The sequence below is a fragment of the Perca flavescens genome, chromosome 15 (genome assembly GCF_004354835.1).
Source record: "Perca flavescens isolate YP-PL-M2 chromosome 15, PFLA_1.0, whole genome shotgun sequence".
NCBI lineage: Eukaryota > Metazoa > Chordata > Actinopteri > Perciformes > Percidae > Perca > Perca flavescens.
Window position 1 is genome coordinate 6,070,732 of NC_041345.1, and position 22,864 is coordinate 6,093,595.

Consider the following 22,864-nt stretch of genomic DNA (forward strand, 5'->3'; position numbering starts at 1 on the left):
TGTAATAGATTTATTTTGAAGTCGAAAGATATCTTTGTTTTTTTTGCGTATGGTTTTTTGTTGCATAAGTGGCGTTATCAAACCGCTCGCATCATCCATGGCTAGCACAAATCAATTAGAAACTCAAAATTTCTTACTCAGACATTCCTGAGACTTTACTCACATCTCATGCAGTAGTGCGACATATATGCTACACGTTAATCTTTCTTTTAAGTTAACATAAATGCCTGTCCTGACACCTTAAGAACAGGGTACGCCCTCTTATGTCAGGTGAATTGTTATTTTTATTTAAGTAATTAGTGATATGCCAATAAGATGCTGAAATGTTTGTCATAATTTAACTTATTATTACAATTATTATTCAAGCATTACTTGAGGCCCATAGACTGTAAAAAAAAAAATAATTATATAAATTAATATTAAATCTATGGTTAATCCCCACGGACCCCTATCAAAGAGTTTTCCCCTATATATATATAAAACCGCTTTTGTACCAGTCTATAAACATGTTCTGCTGTGAAGTTGTGTGTGTGTGTGTGTGTGTGTGTGTGTGTGTGTATATATATATATATATATATATATATATATATATATATATATATATATATATATAAATCCCAACTTCACAGCAGAACATGTTTATAGCCTGGTACAAAAACGATTTTAGTCCCTATAGTTAATAGTTTAAATTATATTATATTAAGACTTAAAAGCCAGTAAAGCCGCTTCCTGTTACAATATGTATTTTGGTATAAAACCGGCATTTCAATTTAACCAAGTATCCTGTATCATTAATACATGTCTGGAAAGTGTACAAAACGCTTCAAAATTCAGGGGGGAATAATTATTTTAATTGTGGATTAATTAACAATTAAAATTCTTATCTAGTGCATTAGATTAGAAGGCGCCGCTACTCCGTCCCAACATGGCGGCCGCGTCGACGTATCGCTCCAGCAGCGCGGTATGTACGTATGACGACTAGCTACGACCCTCCCTGCCTCTAGACCAAAATAGACAGTTGAGGGCAGTGCAGCTGCGATAAACCAGAAATGGCTTCCACCGGAGTTCTTCCCTTCATTAGGGGGGTAGACCTCAGTGGAAATGACTTCAAAGTAAGTTTTTTAAACAATATTTGTTGAATTTATATCCATTGCTGTTGAACAACTAATACGTTTAGCTAGCTAAAGCTATTTCAAGTTAGAGGCTCGCGACAATTACTCGTTAAAACAGTAGCTTAGCTAGCTTAACATTACTAGCGTTGGGCGTTAGCCAGTTGTCAGACGTTTGACATGGACAAAGTAACGTAGCTAGCTAGCAGTCTGGTTTCTGCCAAAAGCGTCCTGCCAGGCGGTTAATATCTGTTTGGGGTTATGGGTTTGCAAAGGTAGCTAACGTTAGCATTGCTTCGTTATTTTTGTTAGCGCTTAGATTATTCTGGGTAGTTGGGCTCTTGTTTCCAACGTCACGTTAGCGAGCTAAGTTTTTTTAGCTTTACATTTGGATAGCTCTGGCTGTGTGGGTCAGAAGCACAAGTTCCTATTCAGGACATGTCAGCTTTATCAGCGTTTAAGTTAGATACGTATATTGTCAGACAATATTAACTAACGTTTTAGAGTTTGTTGACTCAATGTCGTCATACTTGTGGGTTTCGACACACATTACGAGCTCAGTTTGGGAGACTGGAAAAGCAACCCTGGCAACAGTGACAGCTGACTGAGATCATCTGGCATGTATTTGAACTGACATAACTATTTGTGTAACGTTACTTAACGCTAGCTGTCATGCCAGTATTAAAGTAGTACAGATAAGCTGGAAAAATAACATATTTATTTATCAGTTAGTGAATGGCTAGTCTCGCTTTGCCAGACCATCCTCCACACTGAATGGCTGAGCTAATTTCAGCAAGTGTAGGATGACATCATTTCCTCTGCCAAGTTGTGCCCTAGATCATAACGACTGTAACTTTTCAGGTTTCTTATCGTGACTGTAATATAGTGTATGTAATGTAATATAGACTAAACATCACAGCTGGCCAAATGTCTGCAGATACCTTTTGATACATTTTGGCAATGAGGTGGAAATGATGTTGAAGATGTTCGAAGACAGCCTTTTTGCTTTATTTACTGGCCTTGCATTAAATGTCTTCTGCCAGTTCCAGTTAAACAGATCTCCATGTATTATGGGAACACTACATTTAGGGTCTTGTATGTGTCAATATTTCCAGTTCAAATGATTTTGGTAAAAAAAAAAAAAGACTGCAATGGGTTTTACTGGCAATGTCAGGTGGATTCTATTTGCACCCTCGACCAATTCATCACAATTTAACATTACAAAGACATAGCATTGATAACGTCAATAGCAGTATGACTGATGTCAAAAGTAATTCTGACTCCTCTTCTTCTTTGTCTCCCATCTCTCTCCCCTGTCTGTCTTTACAGGGTGGGTACTTCCCAGAGCATGTCAAGTGTATGAGCAGTCTGCGATGGCTGAAACTGAACAGGACCGGACTGTGCTACCTCCCAGAGGAGCTGGCCTCTCTGCAGAAGCTGGTGAGACATTCAGGGCTTTTTGCTAGATATTGTCTTGTCCTCACAAATCTCTAAATTTGGAAGCATTAATTCATAAGCATGGTGTTGCTGATCTGTTCTCTGAATCTTTATAAATAAGAATTAACACTCTTCTTCTTTAATATTGTTATGTTGTTTTTACCACCACCACAATGGCAGTAGTATTATTGTCTTTATTATCGCTAATGGTAACCGTGTCAAAGTGTATGTTATTAGTCATAGGTTAGTAGTATTTTCATTGCACTTTTGTTTGTTGTCTACTATATATCAATTTATATTTATATAATTAGATGTCCCATCTATTACTGCATTGTTGATAGCAGTATTGTTAATCTCTGATTCAAAACATGCCTTTTTTTTTTACTTGATGCGTGGGTAAGAAAGGACATCACATCAGCAGTTTCTGCATTTCATCAGCGATTAAGAACACACACAGCCCTACTTTAATCTCCAATATCTTTGATAGGATTATCTAATCTAAACCTCCAAAGCTTCAGTCAGCAGGTGATCCATGCCAACATGCTTGATCTTACCAGGAGTTGATAAATAAGATTAGTCTGTTATCATGGCTAGGAGTCAAAGTGTCTGTGGTGTGTTTATCTGCCTCGATTTTATCCTGTTTGCAGTTAGGTCATTCTATTTCAAGGCATTAGTGCAAGAAGTACATTGCACAGCCATGACCATGTCGAGGTGTTAGATGGGGTTTTAGTTTATGTTTTGTTTGTGCAGTGCACTGTGTATCTCTAAACAAAACCTCTGTGTTTTCCTTCTTCAGGAGCATATTTCAGTGAGTCACAACAGCCTGACTACTTTACATGGAGAACTGTCCAGCTTACCGAACCTACGGGTAACTCACACACGCATAAGAAAATACACATAAAAAACGTGCCGATTTCTTCCGCTTGTCATAAGCACTGTTGTTTTCAATCTAATGCTTTGAATGTAGCCTGTTTCTTCTTGTACCAAAGTGTAATTATAATAGTTGTTTCACTATGTGTGCAGGCGGTGGTAGCCAGAGCCAACAACCTGAAAAACTCTGGAGTCCCCGATGATATCTTTCAGCTAGATGACCTCTCTGTGCTGGTATGTAATAATCTCACACAATCTCTCATTCTCATTTTATCACTGCCTTGAAGACTTTCTTTGTCAGTGTACCCACACCTATTTTAACAACATGTTCCTTTCCTTATATTCCGGTATTACCTTCCCTATTTTTCAATTGATTACAACACTCTACTCTATTTCACAAAAATAACTGGCTCACATGCAGTATTTTCTTAAAAAATCAACAACAATACATTTCCCTTTATTCACCTTTAGGACCTGAGTTTCAATCAGCTGACAGAGATCCCCAGGGACCTGGAGAACAGCAGGAACATGCTGGTGCTGAATCTGAGCCACAACAGCATCGACTGCATCCCCAACCAGCTGTTCATCAACCTGACAGACCTGCTGTATCTGGATCTGAGTGACAACAAGCTGGACAGCCTGCCACCGCAGATGAGACGCCTGGTTCACCTGCAGACACTCACACTGAACAACAACCCATTGATGCACGCCCAGTTGCGGTAAGAAGACATGATTTTGTTTCTTTTATTGTTACCGCTATCCTTCACTTCCCACCTTCACCCAAACACTCAGGAAGTTAGAGCTCATCCCTGTTAAGCCTAAAGCTAAGTGGTTAATTTACTTAGAAAACAGAAATATGCATTTATTTCATGCTGCTCTGACTCTCTTTATCTCTGTGTCTGAGCAGCCAGCTGCCAGCCATGGTGGCATTACAGACTCTCCACCTGAGGAACACCCAGAGGACCCAGAGCAACATGCCCACCAGCTTGGAGGGTCTGACACATTTAGCAGGTAACACACACACAACCACACACCACACACCACACACCCACACCCACACACACATCACTGGCACATTTTCCTTCTTATGTTTACCTCTTGGCTGTGTGGTACCTTTTTCATAAATGTGTCGCTTTGTTCATATCATCATACTCTGTCTGGGAAAACATTACTGTACTTTTTACAAACATGTGTTCCCTCTGTCCTTCCTGCTTCTCTCAGATGTTGACCTGTCATGTAACGACCTGACTCGGGTGCCAGAGTGCCTCTATTCACTGGGCAGTTTGAAGAGACTCAACCTAAGCAGTAATCAGATTTCAGAACTGTCCCTCTGCATTGACCAGTGGACTCAGCTGGAGACGCTTAACCTGAGCCGCAACCAGCTCACCTCATTGCCCGTAAGCACAATCATAATTGCACAGCTGTTTCTAGAAGCCCCTCTTCTTTCTTTTTTTTTTTTTTTACTACCAGGGTTTAGAAAGTTGCGTAGCTGGAGATGTTGCAATATTAAACCACAAATGCGTTTTAATTCTGTTTGGGTGGTGGCAGAAATGTAAGAGATGAATATCTAAAAATCTGGGCAAACTATCTGCATGGCTAAATATAGAGAAATATGTGAATTTCGGTGAATCAACCATTTAAAGAGCAAATTAGTTTACTGAGTGATTTATTAATCTGATTTTCTTTCTTGCTAGAATTCTGTATTTTTGATTAAGCAGTTATTTCGATACATTTTCTTTTTTTAATTCGTGTATGATGTCTAACGTTTAAAGTTTGCTCGTGTGTCTCATTCCAGTCTGCAATCTGTAAGCTGTCCAAACTGAAGAAGCTGTATGTAAACTCCAACAAACTGGACTTTGATGGGGTTCCACCAGGCGTGGGCAAACTGTCCAGCCTCACTGAGTTCATGGCCGCTAACAACAACCTGGAACTCATCCCAGAGGGACTATGCAGGTGAACAAACACACAGATTGAGGGTGCTGTGGTTGATGATGCTTCTCTGTAAGATAAGATTTATTCTCCCACAGTGTGGAAAATTTCGCTTGGGCCAACCCCCTGTACATTTAGTTATGTGGTTTTGTGTTGTTTAGGTGTGGCAAGCTGAAGAAGCTGGTGCTGAATAAAAATCGCCTGGTAACACTGCCTGAGGCCATCCACTTCTTGACTGACTTAGAGGTAAAATACTAACGCCCCTAGTAAAATACTCAGATATTACTGGACTGAAAACGGCATTTATGTTGGGTAAATGGTGCATTATGTGGTTTTGATTACTTTGTAAAAGTGTCACAAAGAGGATTCAATTATTTAAATTATTCATACTTTTGACTAAAAAAAAGTATGTTTCAGTAAACGAAAAAAAGAAATAAATCGCATACAGTTGGATAAAGTAAATGTTACATGTGACATAGAATAGAAAAAAAAGAAATAAAAAAACTTGAGAACAATTTGAAATTATTACTATAAAGTGGTGTAAATTAGATAAATAATTCAATAAATAATGAATAAATAATTAGAATTTTTTATTTTTAAACAAATAAATTATAATATAGTACATTTCACATTTCTGTAGGAATATTATAGAAATAATATCCAGGACCTAAAATGATTAAGCAATTAAACATAGTGCTCTGTAACATCATAATGTTTGCATCTAATACATATATTTCATTGGATATTACTTAATCTCTACAAATACGTATAGTTTAGGAACAGATGAACACAAATATTTTCCCATGAATGCGTCTTTCTGTAGATGCTGGATGTGCGGGAGAACCCCAACCTGGTGATGCCTCCTAAACCAGCCGACACCGCAGCTGAGTGGTACAACATCGACTTCTCCCTGCAGAACCAGCTCCGGCTGGCCGGGGCCTCGCCTGCTACTGTAGCCGCTGCTGGAGGAGGTACGTCCGTCTCTATCTGTATGTAGAGTTTGGACGTGAGTGTGTACAGTCGGGGTTCCAAATGAACTTTTTTGTCCACCAGCCAAATGGCTAATGGATCTTACCAGCTACTCAATAGATTACCATTGGTTTTTTTTGGATGGTGAGTGAATCAAATCTACCAGCTAATTTTGGACCCTGTGTACAGTATTAGTGCCTTTTGTTGTGCCATCTGTCAATAAAACATGAGCACTTTCTAGAGGCTTAAATCCCTATTTGTGTGTACATGTGTCCAGGAGCCAGCCCACGAGATCCCCTGGCGAGGAAGATGAGGCTCCGGAGGAGGAAGGACTGTTCTCAGGATGATCAGGCAAAGCAGGTGCTGAAGGGCATGAGTGATGTCGCACACGACAAGAACAACTTGGAGGTAAAGTAAAAGATGAGGAACGGTGGCTACGCAGTCCACGGGAAGGATAATGAACATGATAGGGTTCATTTACATTTTATTTACCAAGAAATCTGCTAATTTTGTAGGAGAACGGGGACTTGAAATATGCTGATTTAAAGGTCCGGCGCTGGGACAAGAGTATAGAGAAACCTCAACTGGACTACTCTGAGTTCTATACGGAGGATACAGGGCAGGTAATGTGTCTACCCTTTCTCAGCTACAATCAACCAAAGTTCCCCTAAAGATTGATTGCACACATGTCAAATTATAGTTTTCTGCTTTGTTTGTACAGATATCAGTGTACATATCTCTTCTCTTTCCCCGCCTACAGGTTCCAGGTGTAACAGTGTGGCAGATAGAGAACTTTGTTCCAATGCCAGTGGATGAAACTTTCCATGGCAAGTTCTATGAGGCTGATTGCTACATCATCCTCAAGGTAACAAATCAAATCTGCCATCATTTACAGGAGCCACATGTCCATTGATTGTACAGACTATCATTACTTAGATTATCATCAAACAAATTGGATTAATAAAACATAGATTATTCTTGGCGACAGCTGGAACATCTGTTAGCCTTCACGTACTGTATTTGCCAATCCATCTTTCTCACATGCTTCTTTTTGCAATTGTAGACCTTCCTGGATGACAACGGCGCATTGAACTGGCAGATCTTCTACTGGATCGGCCAGGAGGCCACTCTGGACAAGAAGGCCGGCTCTGCCATCCATGCCGTCAACCTCAGAAATTTCCTTGGCGCAGAGTGCAGGACAATACGCGAGGAGATGGGAGACGAGAGCGAGGAGTTCAGTGCTGTATGTAGAAATACCGTACAAATTTACACTAGGGCCATATGAAATCCATTTTTAGTTTTTTCCAGATTCCGTTTCATTTTTCCCAAATTCTGTGTTTTTCAGTTTTACAATTTAAGCACATTTTGTCATCAGAAGGAGTGCCTAAAATTTGTGTAAGATTAATTAAATTTCAACATAATAAGACAATATTCAAAATGTATTGAATAGCAATGGATTTGAATACCTTCTTTTTTTTCTTTTTTAAAGAGGTGCTTTAATATAGTTGTAAAACAAAAAAATTCCATCCTTTTTGTAAATAAAGTGCTTCACATTATATATGAAATGTACATGTAGGGTGTGACGGTTAATCTTAGTTGTATTTATCCCGCCCCTTTGGTGATTCCTTCCTCGAGGAAACCATTGGGCCCTAAATAGCTAACAATGAAGAAACACTTGATAATTTATCAAGCTAACCTTAACATAAGATAAACTCACTGCACTTCACAGTAAAACATCACATACAACTTTTTTTAAATGTTCTTTAATTGAATGCGGTACATAATCTCTATAATGTATAAACCTCCAACCACTACATGCTGTTTTATATGACAGTTTTTGTCATGTGTGCAGGTGTTTAACAATGAGATCTCCTACATTGAGGGAGGAACATCCAGCGGATTCTACACTGTGGAGGACACAAACTATCCTGTCAGGTAAGCTGGAAGGAACGTTTACATAGTTTCCATTAGTCTTCTTTCTTCCTTCTAAGTCAAGTCAAATTTTTTATGTTTTTTCTCTTTGGCTTTGATTATTGTAATCTTGTCAGAAACATGTTGTTTTGAAAAGCTACTTAAAATCAAGTTTATGTAGAGTATGACTTAGTTTTGCTTGTCAGTTTATAGCTTGCACATTCAGCTGTAGTTAGAAGCACATTCTGTGACTGCTGAGTCTTTTTGGCATGGAAACTCAGGTTTTATCCATTTTGTGTTGTCAGGTTGTACAGAATTTATGGCAAGAAAAACATCAGACTGGAGTCTGTACCAGTGAAGGCCTCGTCCCTAGACCCTCGGTAGTGTGACATGATGAACACTCACATATTTTGCCACATTCTTCAACACAAATACTCCCTTGCTAATGTGTTCCACCACTCCTCTCTTTTTGGCATAATCACTGCATTTACTGTAGACCTGGAGTTGATTTGTTGCCCATTTCTTTCTGCTGCTATTTGATATGCACACTTTGTCTCATTTAGTGTGGAACTAATATCCTGTCTTTTTCTTTTCGGCAGGTATGTCTTCTTGTTGGACACAGGGCCGGAGATCTTTATCTGGAGAGGAGCCAACGCTACTCTCAGCGGAACAACAAAAGCCAGGTACGACACAAATCAATAAGTAATACACACTTATGTGCCACTTGGAAGACAAGTCTCAAGTTGGTTTCCATGTTTGGGACACAATTATACATAATTTTTTTTAAAATGTAGTGATTCAAAGTGTTTGTGTGCATTGTTTTCATTTTTCAGGTTGTTTGCTGAAAAGATCAATAAAAATGAGCGTAAGGGGAAGGCAGAGATCGCAACCCTAATGCAGAGCCAGGAGCCTCCGGGGTTCTGGGAGGTACTGGGAGGACAACCGGAGGAGATCAAGAAACACGTACCAGATGACTTCTCTCCTGTCAGACCTAAATTATACAAGGTAAGTCTTTTTAATAGCCTTTATACAGTATAGTCTCCGTAACTAACTTCAACGTGTGAATGTTAACGTGCTCTACAGTAGAAGTGTAAACGCAGTGTTAAAGTAGTGCAGGTGTAATGCAAATTAGTCAGTGTTGTAGGCGGTCTGTAAGATTTACTGTTGAGCCTTCTGCTCTATTTCAAGCTTGAACTCATGTGCAACTGTAACTGCGTTTCTATGCTCCGCGCCGGCCATAGCCGTGGCCGGTGGCATTCTTTTTTTCACGTTGTCCTTCTGTCCATCCTCTTCTCGCAAGCGCAATATCTCAGGAACGCCTTGCGGGAACTTTCTTCAAATTTGGCACAAATGTCCGCTTGTACTCAGAATGAACTAATCATCCTGATCTGGTCAAAGGTCAAGGTTTACTGTGACTTCCCAAAACACGATTTTGGCCATTACTCAAAAATAGTAGCAGGAGTCACGTATAGAGGACAGTTAAAAGGCAAGATGATGGCGGAGGGTTTGATGTCAAAGCAAAAGCTCCTACAGAGTGGGAATCTCAATTCACTGAGGTTTTTTTTCCTCATTGTCCTGTAGGTGGGCTTGGGTCTGGGCTACCTGGAGCTGCCACAGATTAACTACAAGCTATCAGTCGAACACAAAGACCACAAGGTCAAACTGGACACGTTGCCCGAGATGAGACTGGTATGTTTGTCTACTGCGTATTCTCTAGAAGGTATGATTTTATTTCCTACTTCCTCCTCTGTAATTTCCATCCCTCTTCTCAGGTGCAGTCTCTGCTGGACACAAAGTGCGTGTACATCCTTGACTGCTGGTCTGACGTGTTCATCTGGATCGGGAGGAAGTCCCCACGCCTTGTCCGAGCTGCTGCCTTAAAATTGGGTCAGGAGATCTGCTCCATGCTGCACCGGCCCAAACATGCCTGCGTCACCCGCAACCTGGAGGGCACTGAGTGCCAGGTAATACCGCACCACTTCAAATAAGTTTCTGAACAGTTTAGCACAGTATAATTTAATCTTAGTTCCTCTTCTTCCTCTTCCTCAGGTGTTTAAGTCCAAGTTTAAGAACTGGGATGATGTGTTGAAGGTGGACTACACCAGAGCAGCTGAGACTGTACAACAGAAGGACAACCTGCAGGGCAAGGTGTGTTTGTGCGTGCTAGCGTGCGTGATCTAAATGTTGATACTTTAATAGCAGGCTACCAGTCAAATGCTACTAATAACCTGAAATGGGTCTAGTGGCTCATAAAATACTCATTTAAAATATCCACGGACCAAAACCAGAAATATGTTAGATGTGTGCATGTCTTCAGATTTAGCTGCTTGTGTCTGGTTAGCACAGTAAGTGTTTATCTGCGTTTTCTCTCTCAGGTGAAGAAGGATGCAGAGCAGAAAGACAAGATGAAAGCTGACCTCACAGCCCTCTTCCTGCCCAGGCAGCCAGCCATGCCCCTAACTGAGGTAGCGACACACACACGGTTATTTGCCATTATACTCACTATTTCGATGGGCAAATTACACAAACACGAAAGATGTTCTTTTAGCCTCCACTTCTTACATATTTATCTTTTCATCTGCCCATTGCACACCGTGCTTAAACTACTTAAACTGCTATTTTGTATATATTTGTTTGTATATTTATTGTTTATTCTTATTAATGTTTAATATGTTTTTGTTTGTTTGTGTATGTATGCACCGATCACCAAGGCAATCTCCACATAGGGTAACTAATGTGGCAACAAATTTCTGTCTGATTCCGATTTCTCTCTAGGCTGAACAATTGATGGATGAGTGGAATGAGGACCTGGATGGCATGGAAGGATTTGTGTTGGAAGGAAAGAAGTTTGCTCGTCTGCCTGAGGAGGAGTTTGGGCACTTCCACACCCAGGACTGCTATGTCTTCCTCTGCAGGTAGGGATGTGCCTGACAATTACAGTTTATGGAGTGTACAGGGTAGGGGTGCATGATATATCAACTCAATATCGTTATCGCAATATCACGTTGCGCACTATTATATTATATCGATAAGTATGCAATATTTAGTTTATTTTGTGGAGTGCTGCGTCCCGTCCGTTGTAATGTAATTAATCGCGATTAATCACTTTTTTAAATTGAGACTGAAGCTTATAATAATGGATATTTAAATGCTAAATCACTTAACTTTGCAAATATGAAGAAAAAACCAAACAAGGAAAGGTTCTGCTGAGGTCAGAATGTTTAATATCTTTCAGAACAACAGCAGCAACAATTTGGCTTATTTAGTCCTGCTGAAGGCTGCTGAAACGGCTAGAAACTGTCTGACTTGAGAGCAGATTTTTGTCACCGTCCCCGGCTGCTGTCGCCTGCTCTCGTCTACTTTACAGGCGAGGCGCAGTTCATCTCCAACGAGCCTATGTTCAGTCGGCGGCAGGGCAGTCGGGACTCACCCGGAAATGGCGAGCGGAATGAGGTGACTAGAGTCTCTCAAAATCTGACGAAAATCTTCGAAACTGACCTTTGTTGAGCTGAAATGAAGACAGATTCAGCAACTGCACGGCCTATTTCTCGCTTAAAATGTTTTCAGAAACACGTTTCAGTGAACTATTTTAGTACAATATGAGATCGTATTCTGAACGGCCGCCATGACAGTCTGGCTTTGGATTTCCGGAGAAAACAAACCCATGTGACGCGTTCGTCCAATCAGCTGCCGGTTTTCATTACTTGGGCAACAATACAGAGTAGCGCCGCCTGCTGTTATGTAGACGTATTACGTTTCTCAGCCGCCACATGAAGTAAACAAACACAGCTGCGTTAATTTCGTTAATTTTTTTTAACGAGTTAAATATTAAAAAATTAACACGTTAATTTTGACAGCCCTAAATTTGACACATGTTTAAAAATATCGAAATTAATATTGATATCGCAATATTCATAATCCATATCGCAATCTCACATTTTGTCAATATCGTGCAACCCTAGTACAGGGCCATACCTTAATACAAAAATATGTATATTTGTTCATTTACACATAGAAGAGAAGTGGCGTCACTGGCTCGACACTGTTCTGTCAGTCTGTCCTTGTCTTCCACTAATCTCGCTGTGCCTTCTTAGATACTGGGTGCCTGTGGAGTACGAAGAGGAGGAGAAGGAGAAGAAGGAGGGGGGAAGTGGTGAAGGAGGAGAAAAGAGTGCAGCAGCAGAGGAGGAGGAGGACAAACAGCCCGAGGAGGACTTTCAGTGTGTAGTGTACTTCTGGCAGGGCAGGCAGGCCTCCAACATGGGCTGGCTCACTTTCACCTTCTCCCTTCAGAAGAAGTTTGAGAGTCTTTTCCCTGGAAAGCTGAAGGTATTGTCATAGATTTGTTATGCGTTCTTGGACAATGTTGCGCTGAAATTCAGACTCTGAGCATAAAATGCTAACCATAGCCTTTCTTGCTCTTTAGGTGGTGCGTATGACCCAGCAGCAGGAGAACCTCAAGTTCCTCTCCCATTTCAAGAGGAAGTTCATCATCCACAAAGGGAAGAGGAAACAGAAGACTGACTCTGCTCAGCCCTCCCTCTACCACATACGCACCAATGGCAGCGCACTTTGCACCAGGTTGACATAGTTCTATTATCACCAATTATCAGATTCACACACACACCAAGTCCTGGTCAGTTTAAAGAAACTAATTTTTTTTTTTTTTTTTTTTTTTTTTACCTTACCCCTCTCTCTCTCTTAGGACAATCCAAATTGGAACAGATTCCAGCAATCTCAACTCAGAGTTCTGCTTCATTCTCAAGGTTGTGATTTGTTTTTTTTTCTTACAAAAACAACAATATACCAATAATTTGTATCCCAGAGTCCTACCAGAGATCTCTCCCGTGTGTCTCCTCCTACTTGTATACTGTTTATATAAAGATCCAAAAAGTCCTCTCTTTGGTTTCTGTGTAACAGTGTATGTTGTCTGCAGGTACCGTTTGAGAGCACAGACAATCAGGGCATCGTTTACACCTGGGTGGGCAGAGCTGCTGACCCCGACGAAGCCAAACTGGCCGAGGACATCATGAACAACATGTTTGATGACACGTACAGCAAACAGGTAAATGCGTATGCTCACGTGTGCCTTTCTAGGAATATAATATTCCTATATTCATGTATTTTCATTTCTTTTTCATTCGGTGTAACTTGACATACTCAAGAAAAATACTCTCAAGTATAAATCTACACATACATTATCTCTCACTATAAGCTCCCATTTCAACCTAAATTTCAACTCCTTTCATTGCTGAACTAAACTGAGCTGAACATTAAATTATTTCAAATAAACGCTAAATACTCTCACATATAAATGAAATAATTACACAAAATGAAATTTGACGTATTTGCACTAATGAAATACTTGCACACTGTCTATAGCACTGACCACCTTCCTCTCTGTAAAGTGTGTATGAAAAGCTATTTGCATCCAGAGTTGAGAACGATACTTTAGCTGCTGTGCAATGTCTCTATGTATGTATTTTTTTGATGTGTCTCTCAATTATCAATTTGTCTGCTAGGTGATTAATGAGGGGGAGGAGCCAGAGAACTTCTTCTGGGTGGGGATTGGTTCTCAGAAGGAGTACGATGAAGATGCGGATTATATGAAACATGCTCGGCTCTTCAGGTGAGTAAACATGATTCGTTTTTCAAGTAGGTTTAATTTAGTCATTCTAGTTAAAGGTCCCATGACATGGTGCTCTTTGGATGCTTTTATATAGGCCTCAGTGGTCCCCTAATACTGTATCTGAAGTCTCTTTTATATAGGCCTCAGTGGTCCCCTAATACTGTATCTGAAGTCTCTTTTATATAGACCTTAGTGGTCCCCTAATACTGTATCTGAAGTCTCTTTTATATAGACTTAGTGGTCCCCTAATACTGTATCTGAAGTCTTTTATATAGACCTTAGTGGTCCCCTAATACTGTATCTGAAGTCTCTTTTTATATAGACCTAAGTGGTCCCCTAATACTGTCTCTGAAGTCTCTTTTATATAGACCTTAGTGGTCCCCTAATACTGTCTCTGAAGTCTCTTTTATATAGACCTTAGTGGTCCCATAATACGGTCTCTGAAGTCTCTTTCCCGAAATTCAGCCTTGGTGCAGAATTACAGCCACTAGAGCCAGTCCCACAATGAGCTTTCCTTAGGATGTGCCATTTCTGTGTCTGTAGCTATTGAGGAGGGGGGGGCAAAGTGGAGGGTGGGAGTGTGGCCTTGACCAACTGCGACTTTGCTCGTTTGAAAGCCATGATGTCTCTCTCTCTCTCTCTCTCTCTCTCTCTCTCTCTCTCATGGGTGGGCCAAATTCTCTGGGCGGGCAAAGCAGAGAAAGGGGAGGTAACCTTTCCCCTTATGACCTCATAAGGAGCAAGATTCCTGATTGGCCCATCTGAGCTTTCATTTTCTCAAAGGCAGAGCAGGATACCCAGGGCTCTGTTTACACCTATCACCATTTCTAGCCACTGGGGGACCATAGGCAGGCTGGGGGAACGCATATTAATGTTAAAAAAACTCATAAAGTGAAATTTTCATGCAATGGGACCTTTTTAAAAGAAGTATGTGTAGAATTATAAATCAATATGTGATACTATCTCTTTTTGCCACTCATCTCTTCTTATCTGTCATCCTGCTTTCTCCTCCCCCCACCCTCCCCTGCCCAACCACCCTTTCTGCCTTTCCCTCCTGCAGGTGTTCGAATGAGAAGGGTTATTTCTCCGTGTCTGAGAAGTGCTCAGACTTCTGTCAGGACGACTTGGCCGATGATGACATCATGCTGTTGGACAACGGCAAAGAGGTAGCAATTGATTATAGATTTGTCTGAATGTCTACAATGGAATCAGGTTGATTTCATCATTTCATTTATTACTATGTAACTGTTTGTTGTTTTCCCTCAGGTGTACATGTGGGTCGGTAATCAGACCAGCCAGGTGGAGATCAAACTTAGTCTCAAAGCCTGCCAGGTTAGTTCAAAACTGTCTTCAAACGTTTTGGTGTTTTATATATCCATATCCACGTTTGACTAAATCCTTTTCCTCTCCAGGTTTACATCCAGCACATGCGCTCTAAGGACACTGCACAGCCCAGAAAGCTGCGACTGGTGCGGAAGGGGAATGAGCCCCACTGCTTCTCGCGCTGCTTCCATGCCTGGGGAGCTTTCAAAACTACCCTGGCATAGACAAACCCATCCATCAAATGTATTCGCTGCCATGTAATTTTCTATCAGTAAGAAGATGATGATGATGTCTACGCCTAACCCAGCTTTACATGAGCTCTGATTATTCCCCACCCACCCACCCACCTCACACTCAGCGCTGCTGTTCAACAGCCTCTTGACTAAACAGGTTAATGTCAGATTCTGCCTGCAAAAACAAATTTAAGTTCAGCACAACATCCCAATCAGTGAGGTTCTTCTGGTCAAGAAGCTCTTGACTGTTTCCTGTCTTTTGGACAAACGGCTAAATATCACTTTCTTTTTTTTTCTACGAGCTTTTTTTTTTAGCAGTAAGTTTGAATACTGTTGTTAAATGAAAGAAGAGAATTATGTTCTGAGATAAAATAGGTCTACGGTGTACAGAGGCTTTATACAAACCCAAAGGGAGGGTAATGCCCTAACATATCAATCTGTTCTGCTGCTTTCACAGGGCTTGTGCTGCATGTTCAGTAGTTTTCTGTGGAGGAGGGTTGAGTGCACATTACTGAAAGTCACTCCATGCTTGGTGCCATTTTACGCAGCTTATTTGAAGAAGTTTAGGGCAGATACAAGTTGATTTTACAGTTTGTATTTGTTTGTTTTCATTATTAAGGGACTGAATAGAAAACAGCACTATAATTTTTGGAGGAATGTTGGTTTATACATAATTTTTGTTGTTATGCGAACTATACATAGTATGATTGTGTGTTGGCCCCATGCGCCTTCATTGAAATGGGGACGGCCCCTTTCCCCAAAGTCTGATTGGTCACTCTTCTCACCTCCTCTAACTTGTCCACAGATCTAAGTGCAAAGTAAAACCTTTTTGTACGTTTCAACCCCAAAAAAAAATGACTTTCATTTAAAGATGCTTTGGACAGTCATTTGTTAAACAGTTCAGTTTATTTGGCCAAAGAAATCTTGAGCAGAGGTCCGTGTCCAAGTTATAGTGTGAGACCGAGCCTTGGGTTACGTTTTAAGGACTGATGTTTAAATGTGCAATCAGTAGCGCCCGGGAGATACTGAAACTAAATAAAACTCTATTCTTGAATGTTACAGGCTGCATTCAACTTGTCAAAAATGTTTAATATTATCTTGCTTTTCTGGAGCTGAGGGAACAAGAAAAAATGAAGAGTTTCTTTCCAAAATGTATTTGGTGTAATCATTTTTGAAAAAGTAAAGGCATTGTGTTTAAAATTCTACCCGTTTAGAAATTAGACATTTTAGTCATACGTTGATTTTAAAGTGTTGCTTTCTTTTTTAAATATGTTTCTCATTTTGGAACGTTTTTATTCAATGGGAGATCTTTTGCAACATATGAGAGACATATCTTCATTCTGGTTTGTTGTACGGTTAACGGATGAGTTATGATTGGTTTTAACACAACTGCTGCAGTGCTGCTTGTGATTATGAGACCTGTGTAGTGTGCAGGCATTGGTCCATGCAAGATCTATTTATGTACCGTATTCTCAAATGGCTACAGCTACCATCATTTTGTTTCTTTATACTTTATTTTTGTGGGGTGAATTGTATGCCTGGTAGTGTGTTTGAATCCTACACATATATGAATGTGTGTATATGAATATGTGCACATGCTCCTGATGCCACCTGCAGATGCTTTATTTATGTATTTTATATTAAAATAAAATCTCACATCACATATTTTGTCATCCGGCCTTCTTTTTGCACTGATGTCATTTTACAATTAAAGACCCTAAACAGAGGTGTTTTGGGTGGATTTATTTGGCATACTTACTGTTTTTATGACTCCCTATGCTCAGCCTTTCCCAGTTTCCCAGTTTGTTGATACCTCTCCTCGATTCCCCTCCTCGCGTCTTAGTCCCGCCCACAGGAGATTTGAGTTAAGGAGTCGAGGAAGAGCCCCGAGGAGAGAGGAGTCGAGGCATCAGCCATTTAACAAACACGAGACCGACAGGTCGGCCGTCGGGTTGGTGTGTCAGAGCCTTAACAAACACGAGACATCTCTGCCTCTGAGCTGTCATTAAAAGCGACGTCAGTGACTGTAAAAAAAGAACTATATAAAAGCATATTATACACACAAACACACTCTAGGCTATCTGAGTAGATCGGCTCTTTATCTGCCGCCTTCCACCCACCTGAATGAATTATTTTCTCTGATTTAGTTGAAAAAAAGTAATGAAAATGTCATGGTATAGAGTATGTTGGAAAATTTAAAAAAAGGCTCAGTATTAGCCTAGAAATCTAGACGCACCCTATCGGCAGCAAATGTAATGGGTCTGGCTTGTCAGGCTAGCTCAGTATGTCAAAAAAGTGATAAGTAAGAGTAAACTGTGTCCATAAAAGTCATTGTATAGGTTGTCGGAAAAAGTCATAATATAATATGTAGATAAAAAGTGATTGTATAATATGTAGAAAAAAAGTGATAAATAGGTCATAGTATAGGTTGTCGAAAAAGTCATAGTATAGTGTTTCGAAAAAAGTCAAAAAAAGTAATAGTATAGTGTATCATAAAAGTCATAAAAATGTCATAGTATTGTATGTCGATAAAAGTCATAGTATAGTATGTCACTGCGTCGCTTTTGTAAGTGTTTTTTTGTGGATTTTGCGTAGTATAGTATGTCGAAAACAGTCAACATATTAAAAAAATTAATGAAAAAGTCATGGTATAGTATGTCGAAAAAAGTGATAAGTCATAGTATAGAATGTCGAACAAAAGTCATAGTATTGAATGTCGGAGAAAGTCATTAAAAAGTCATAGTATAGTATGTCGAAAAATTCGAGAAAAAACATGCAGAATTGTATGTCAAAAAAAGTCACAAAATGTCATAGTATAGTATGTCAAAAAAGTAATAGTATAGTACTTAGTCGAAATAAGTGATAAAAAATGTCATAGTATAGTATGTCGAAAAATTCGAAAAATGTCATAGCATAGTATGTCAAAAAAAGTCATAGTATATAGTATGTTGCAAAAAGTCCTAAAAAGGTAATAGTATGTCCAAAAAAAGTCATTGAGGTTGACAAAAAAAGTCATACTATATTATGTTGAAAAAAGTCATAAAAAGTCATAGTATAGTATGTCAAAAAGTCATAAAAAAGTAATAAAGTATGTGGGGGAAAAAGTCATAAAAAAGTCATAGTATAGCATGTCGAAAAAGTCAGTATAGTAAGTCGAAAAAAGCCATAAAAAAGTCATAGTAAAGTATGTCGAAAAATTAGAGAAAAAACACAGAATTGTATGTCAAAAAAAGTCACAAAAAGTCATAGTAAAGTATGTCGAAAAATAATAAAAAAAGTAACAGTATAGTATGTAGAAATAAGTCATAAAAAAGTCATAGTATAGTATGTTGAAAAAGTCATTAAAAAGTCATAGTATAGTATGTCGAAAAATTTGAGAAAAAACACAGAATTGTACGTCAAAAAAAGTCACAAAAAGTCATAGTATAGTATGTCGAAAAATAATAAAAAAGTAATAGTATAGTATGTCGAAATAAGTCATAAAAAAGTGATAGTATAGTATGTCGAAAAAGTCATAAAAAAGTGATAGTATAGTATGTCGAAAAAAATAATGAAAATGTCATAGTATAGTATGTTATAAAAATGTCATTAATGTCATAGTATATTATGTCATAAAAAAGTCATAGTATAGTATGCTATAAAAATGTTATAAAAAGTCATAGCATAGTTTGTGGAAAAAAGTGATAAAAAAAGTGTCATAGCATGTCTAAAAAAGTCATAGTATAGTAAGTTGAAAAAAAAATTATAAAAACGTCATTGTATAGTGTGTCGAAAAAAGTCATAGTATAGTATGTCGAAAAAAAGTAATAGTATAGTATGTTGAAAAATTCGAGAAAAAACAAAGAATTGTATGTAGAAATAAGTGATAAAAAAGTCATAGTATATAGTATGTTGCAAAAAGTCATAAAAAAGTAATTGTATAGGTTGACAAAAAAAAGTCATAGTATAGTATGCCATAAAATTTTTATAAAAAGTCATAGTATAGTTTATCAAAAAAAGTCATAAAAAAATAATAGTATAGTCTGTTGAAAAAAGTCATAGTATAGTATGTCAAAAAAAAAGTGATGAATACGTTTATTATGTCGGAAAAGTCATAAAAAAGTCATAGTATAGTATGTCAAAAAAAGTCATAGTATATAGTATGTTGCAAAAAGTAATAAAAAAGTAATTGCATAGGTTGACGAAAAAAGTCATACTATATTATGTTGAAAAAAGTCATAAAAAGTCATAGTATAGTATGTTGAAAAATTCGAGAAAAAACATACAGAATTGTATGTAAAAAAAAGTCACAAAAAGTTATATAGTATGTCGAAAAAGTCATTAAAAAGTCATAATATAGTATGTCGAAAAATTCTAAAAATGTCATAGTATAGCATGTTGAAAAAGTCATTGTATAGTGTGTCAAAAAAAGTCATAAAAAAGTCATAGTAAAGTAAGTCGATAAAAACGTCATAGTATAGCATACTATATTTTTATAGTATGCCATAAAAATGTTATAAAAAGTCATAGCATAGTTTGTGGAAAAAAGTGATAAAAAGTGTCTAAAAAAGTCAGGAAAAGTCATAGTATAGTTAGTTGAAAAAAAATTATAAAAACGTCATTGTATAGTGTGTAAAAAGTCGTATGTCGAAAAAAGTCATAGTATAGTATGTCGAAAAATAATAAAAAAGTAATAGTATAGTATGTCGAAATAAGTTATAAAAAAGTCATAGTATAGTATGTTGCAAAAAGTCATAAAAAAGTAGTTGTATAGGTTGACAAAAAAAGTCATACTATATTATGTTGAAAAAAGTCATAAAAAGTCATAGTATAGTATGCCATAAAAATGTTACAAAAAGTTATGGTATAGTTTATCGAAAAAAGTCATAAAAAAGTCATAGTATAGTATGTCGAGAAAAGTCATAGTATTGAATGTCGGAGAAAGTCATTAAAAAGTCATAGTATAGTATGTCGAGAAATGTCATAGTATAGTATGTTGAAAAAGTAATTAAAAAGTCATAGTATAGTATGTCGAAAAAGTCATTAAAAAGTCATAGTATAGTATGTCGAAAAATTCGAAAAATGTCATAGCATAGTATGTCAAAAAAAGTCATAGTATATAGTATGTCGAAAAAAGTCATAAAAAGTCATAGTATAGTATGTTGAAAAATTTGAGAAAAACATACAGAATTGTATGTCAAAAAAGTCACAAAAAGTCATAGTATAGTATGTCGAAAAATAATAAAAAAGTCATAGTATAGTCAGTCGAAATAAGTCATAAAAAAGTCATAGTATAGTATGTTGCAAAAAGTCATAAAAAAGTAGTTGTATAGGTTGACAAAAAAAGTCATACTATATTATGTTGAAAAAAGTCATAAAAAGTCATAGTATGCCATAAAAATGTTATAAAAAGTCATGGAGTTTACCCCGGTGGACGAGAGGGTCGCCCCCCTACGCCTGCGGGTTGTGGGGGGGGGGAAACTCTGACTGTTGTTTGTGCATATGCACCAAACAGGAGTTCGGAGTATTCGGCCTTCTTGGAGACCTTGACTGGAGTCCTGCATGGGGCGCCAGTGGGGGACTCCATTGTTCTGCTGGGGGACTTCAACGCGCACGTGGGCAATGATGGAGACACATGGAGAGGCGTGATTGGGAGGAACGGCCTCCCTTATCTAAACCAGAGTGGTTGTTTGTTGTTGGACTTCTGTGCTAGTCATGGATTGTCTATAACGAACACCATGTTCGAACATAGGGATGCTCATAAGTGTACTTGGTACCAGAGCACCCTAGGCCAAAGGTCAATGATCGATTTTATAATCGTTTCATCTGATCTGAGGCCGTATGTTTTAGACACTCGGATGAAGAGAGGGGTGGAGCTGTCAACTGATCACCATCTGGTGGTGAGTTGGGTCAGGGGGTGGGGGAAGACTCTGGACAGACCTGGTAAGCCCAAACGGGTAGTGCGGGTAAATTGGGAACGTCTGGAGGAGGCCCCTTACCGACAGACTTTCAACTCACACCTCCGGCGGAGCTTTTCGTGCATCCCTGTGGAGGCTGGGGGCATTGAACCAGAGTGGACAATGTTCAAAGTTTCCATTGCTGAAGCTGCGGCGAGGAGCTGTGGTCTTAGGGTCTTAGGTGCCTCAAGGGGCGGTAACCCACGAACACCGTGGTGGACACCGGTGGTCAGGGAAGCCGTCCGACTGAAGAAGGAGTCTTTCCGGGATATGTTATCCCAGAGGACTCCGGAGGCGGTTGCAGGGTACCGAAGGGCCCGAAGGGCTGCAGCCTCTGCCGTGAAAGAGGCAGCGGGTGTGGGAGAAGTTTGGAGAAGACATGGAGAAGGACTTTCGGTCGGCACCAAGGTGCTTCTGGAAAACTGTTGGCCACCTCAGGAGGGAGAAGCGGGGAACAATCCAAGCTGTGTACAGTAAGGATGGGACACTGTTGACCTCAACTGAGGAGGTAATAGGGCGGTGGAAGGAGCACTTTGAGGAACTCCTGAATCCGACTAATACGCCCTCTATGTTAGAGGCAGAGCTGGAGGATGATGGGGGATCATTGTCAATTTCCCAGGTGGAAGTCACTGATGTAGTCAAACAACTCCACAGTGGCAAAGCCCCGGGGATTGATGAGATCCATCCAGAAATGCTCAAGGCTCTGGGTGTGGAGGGGCTGTCCTGGTTGACACGCCTCTTCAACATTGCGTGGAAGTCTGGGACGGTGCCAAAGGAGTGGCAGACCGGGGTGGTGGTTCCCCTTTTTAAATTACAGGGGTATCACACTTCTCACCTCCCTGGTAAAGTCTACTCCAAGGTGCTGGAAAGGAGGGTTCGGCCGATAGTCGAACCTCGGGTTGAGGAGGAACAATGCGGATTCCGTCCTGGTCGTGGAACAACGGACCAGCTCTTCACTCTCGCAAGGATCCTGGAGGGAGCCTGGGAGTATGCCCAACCAGTCTACATGTGTTTTGTGGATCTGGAAAAGGCGTATGACCGGGTCCCCCGGGAGATACTGTGGGAGGTGCTGCGGGAGTATGGGGTGAGGGGGTCCCTTCTCAGGGCCATCCAATCTCTGTACGACCAAAGTGAGAGCTGTGTCCGGGTTCTCGGCAGTAAGTCGGACTCGTTTCAGGTGAGGGTTGGCCTCCGCCAGGGCTGCGCTTTGTCACCAGTCCTGTTTGTAGCATTTATGGACAGGATATGGAGGCGTAGTCGGGGTGGGGAGGGGTTGCGGTTCGGTGGGCTGGGGATCTCATCGCTGCTCTTTCCAGATGATGTGGTCCTGATGGCATCATCGGCCTGCGACCTTCAGCATTCACTGGATCGGTTCGCAGCTGAGTGTGAAGTGGTTGGGATGAGGATCAGCACCTCTAAATCTGAGGTCATGGTTCTCAGCAGGAAACCGATGGAGTGCCTACTCCAGGTAGGGAAAGAGTCCTTACCCCAAGTGAAGGAGTTCAAGTACCTTGGGGT

At 39.7% G+C, this 22,864-nt stretch overlaps 1 protein-coding gene across 1 annotated transcript; it reads left to right on the forward strand.

Moving 5' to 3' along the window:
* The first annotated feature begins 1,011 nt into the window (after positions 1-1,011).
* flii (FLII actin remodeling protein) lies at positions 1,012-15,515 on the forward strand. The gene is made up of 31 exons (XM_028599051.1): positions 1,012-1,112; positions 2,439-2,549; positions 3,343-3,414; positions 3,570-3,650; positions 3,888-4,135; positions 4,324-4,427; positions 4,638-4,813; positions 5,212-5,369; positions 5,507-5,591; positions 6,169-6,316; positions 6,592-6,722; positions 6,830-6,937; positions 7,075-7,179; positions 7,378-7,557; positions 8,167-8,249; positions 8,531-8,605; positions 8,825-8,908; positions 9,059-9,230; positions 9,807-9,914; positions 9,998-10,189; positions 10,275-10,373; positions 10,601-10,690; positions 11,001-11,140; positions 12,320-12,554; positions 12,652-12,806; positions 12,931-12,991; positions 13,162-13,290; positions 13,748-13,854; positions 14,915-15,020; positions 15,121-15,186; positions 15,267-15,515. Exons 1-31 carry the CDS (start codon positions 1,050-1,052, stop codon positions 15,399-15,401), a joined length of 3,807 nt encoding a protein of 1,268 aa, XP_028454852.1. The 5' UTR covers positions 1,012-1,049; the 3' UTR covers positions 15,402-15,515.
* Positions 15,516-22,864: the final 7,349 nt, after the last annotated feature.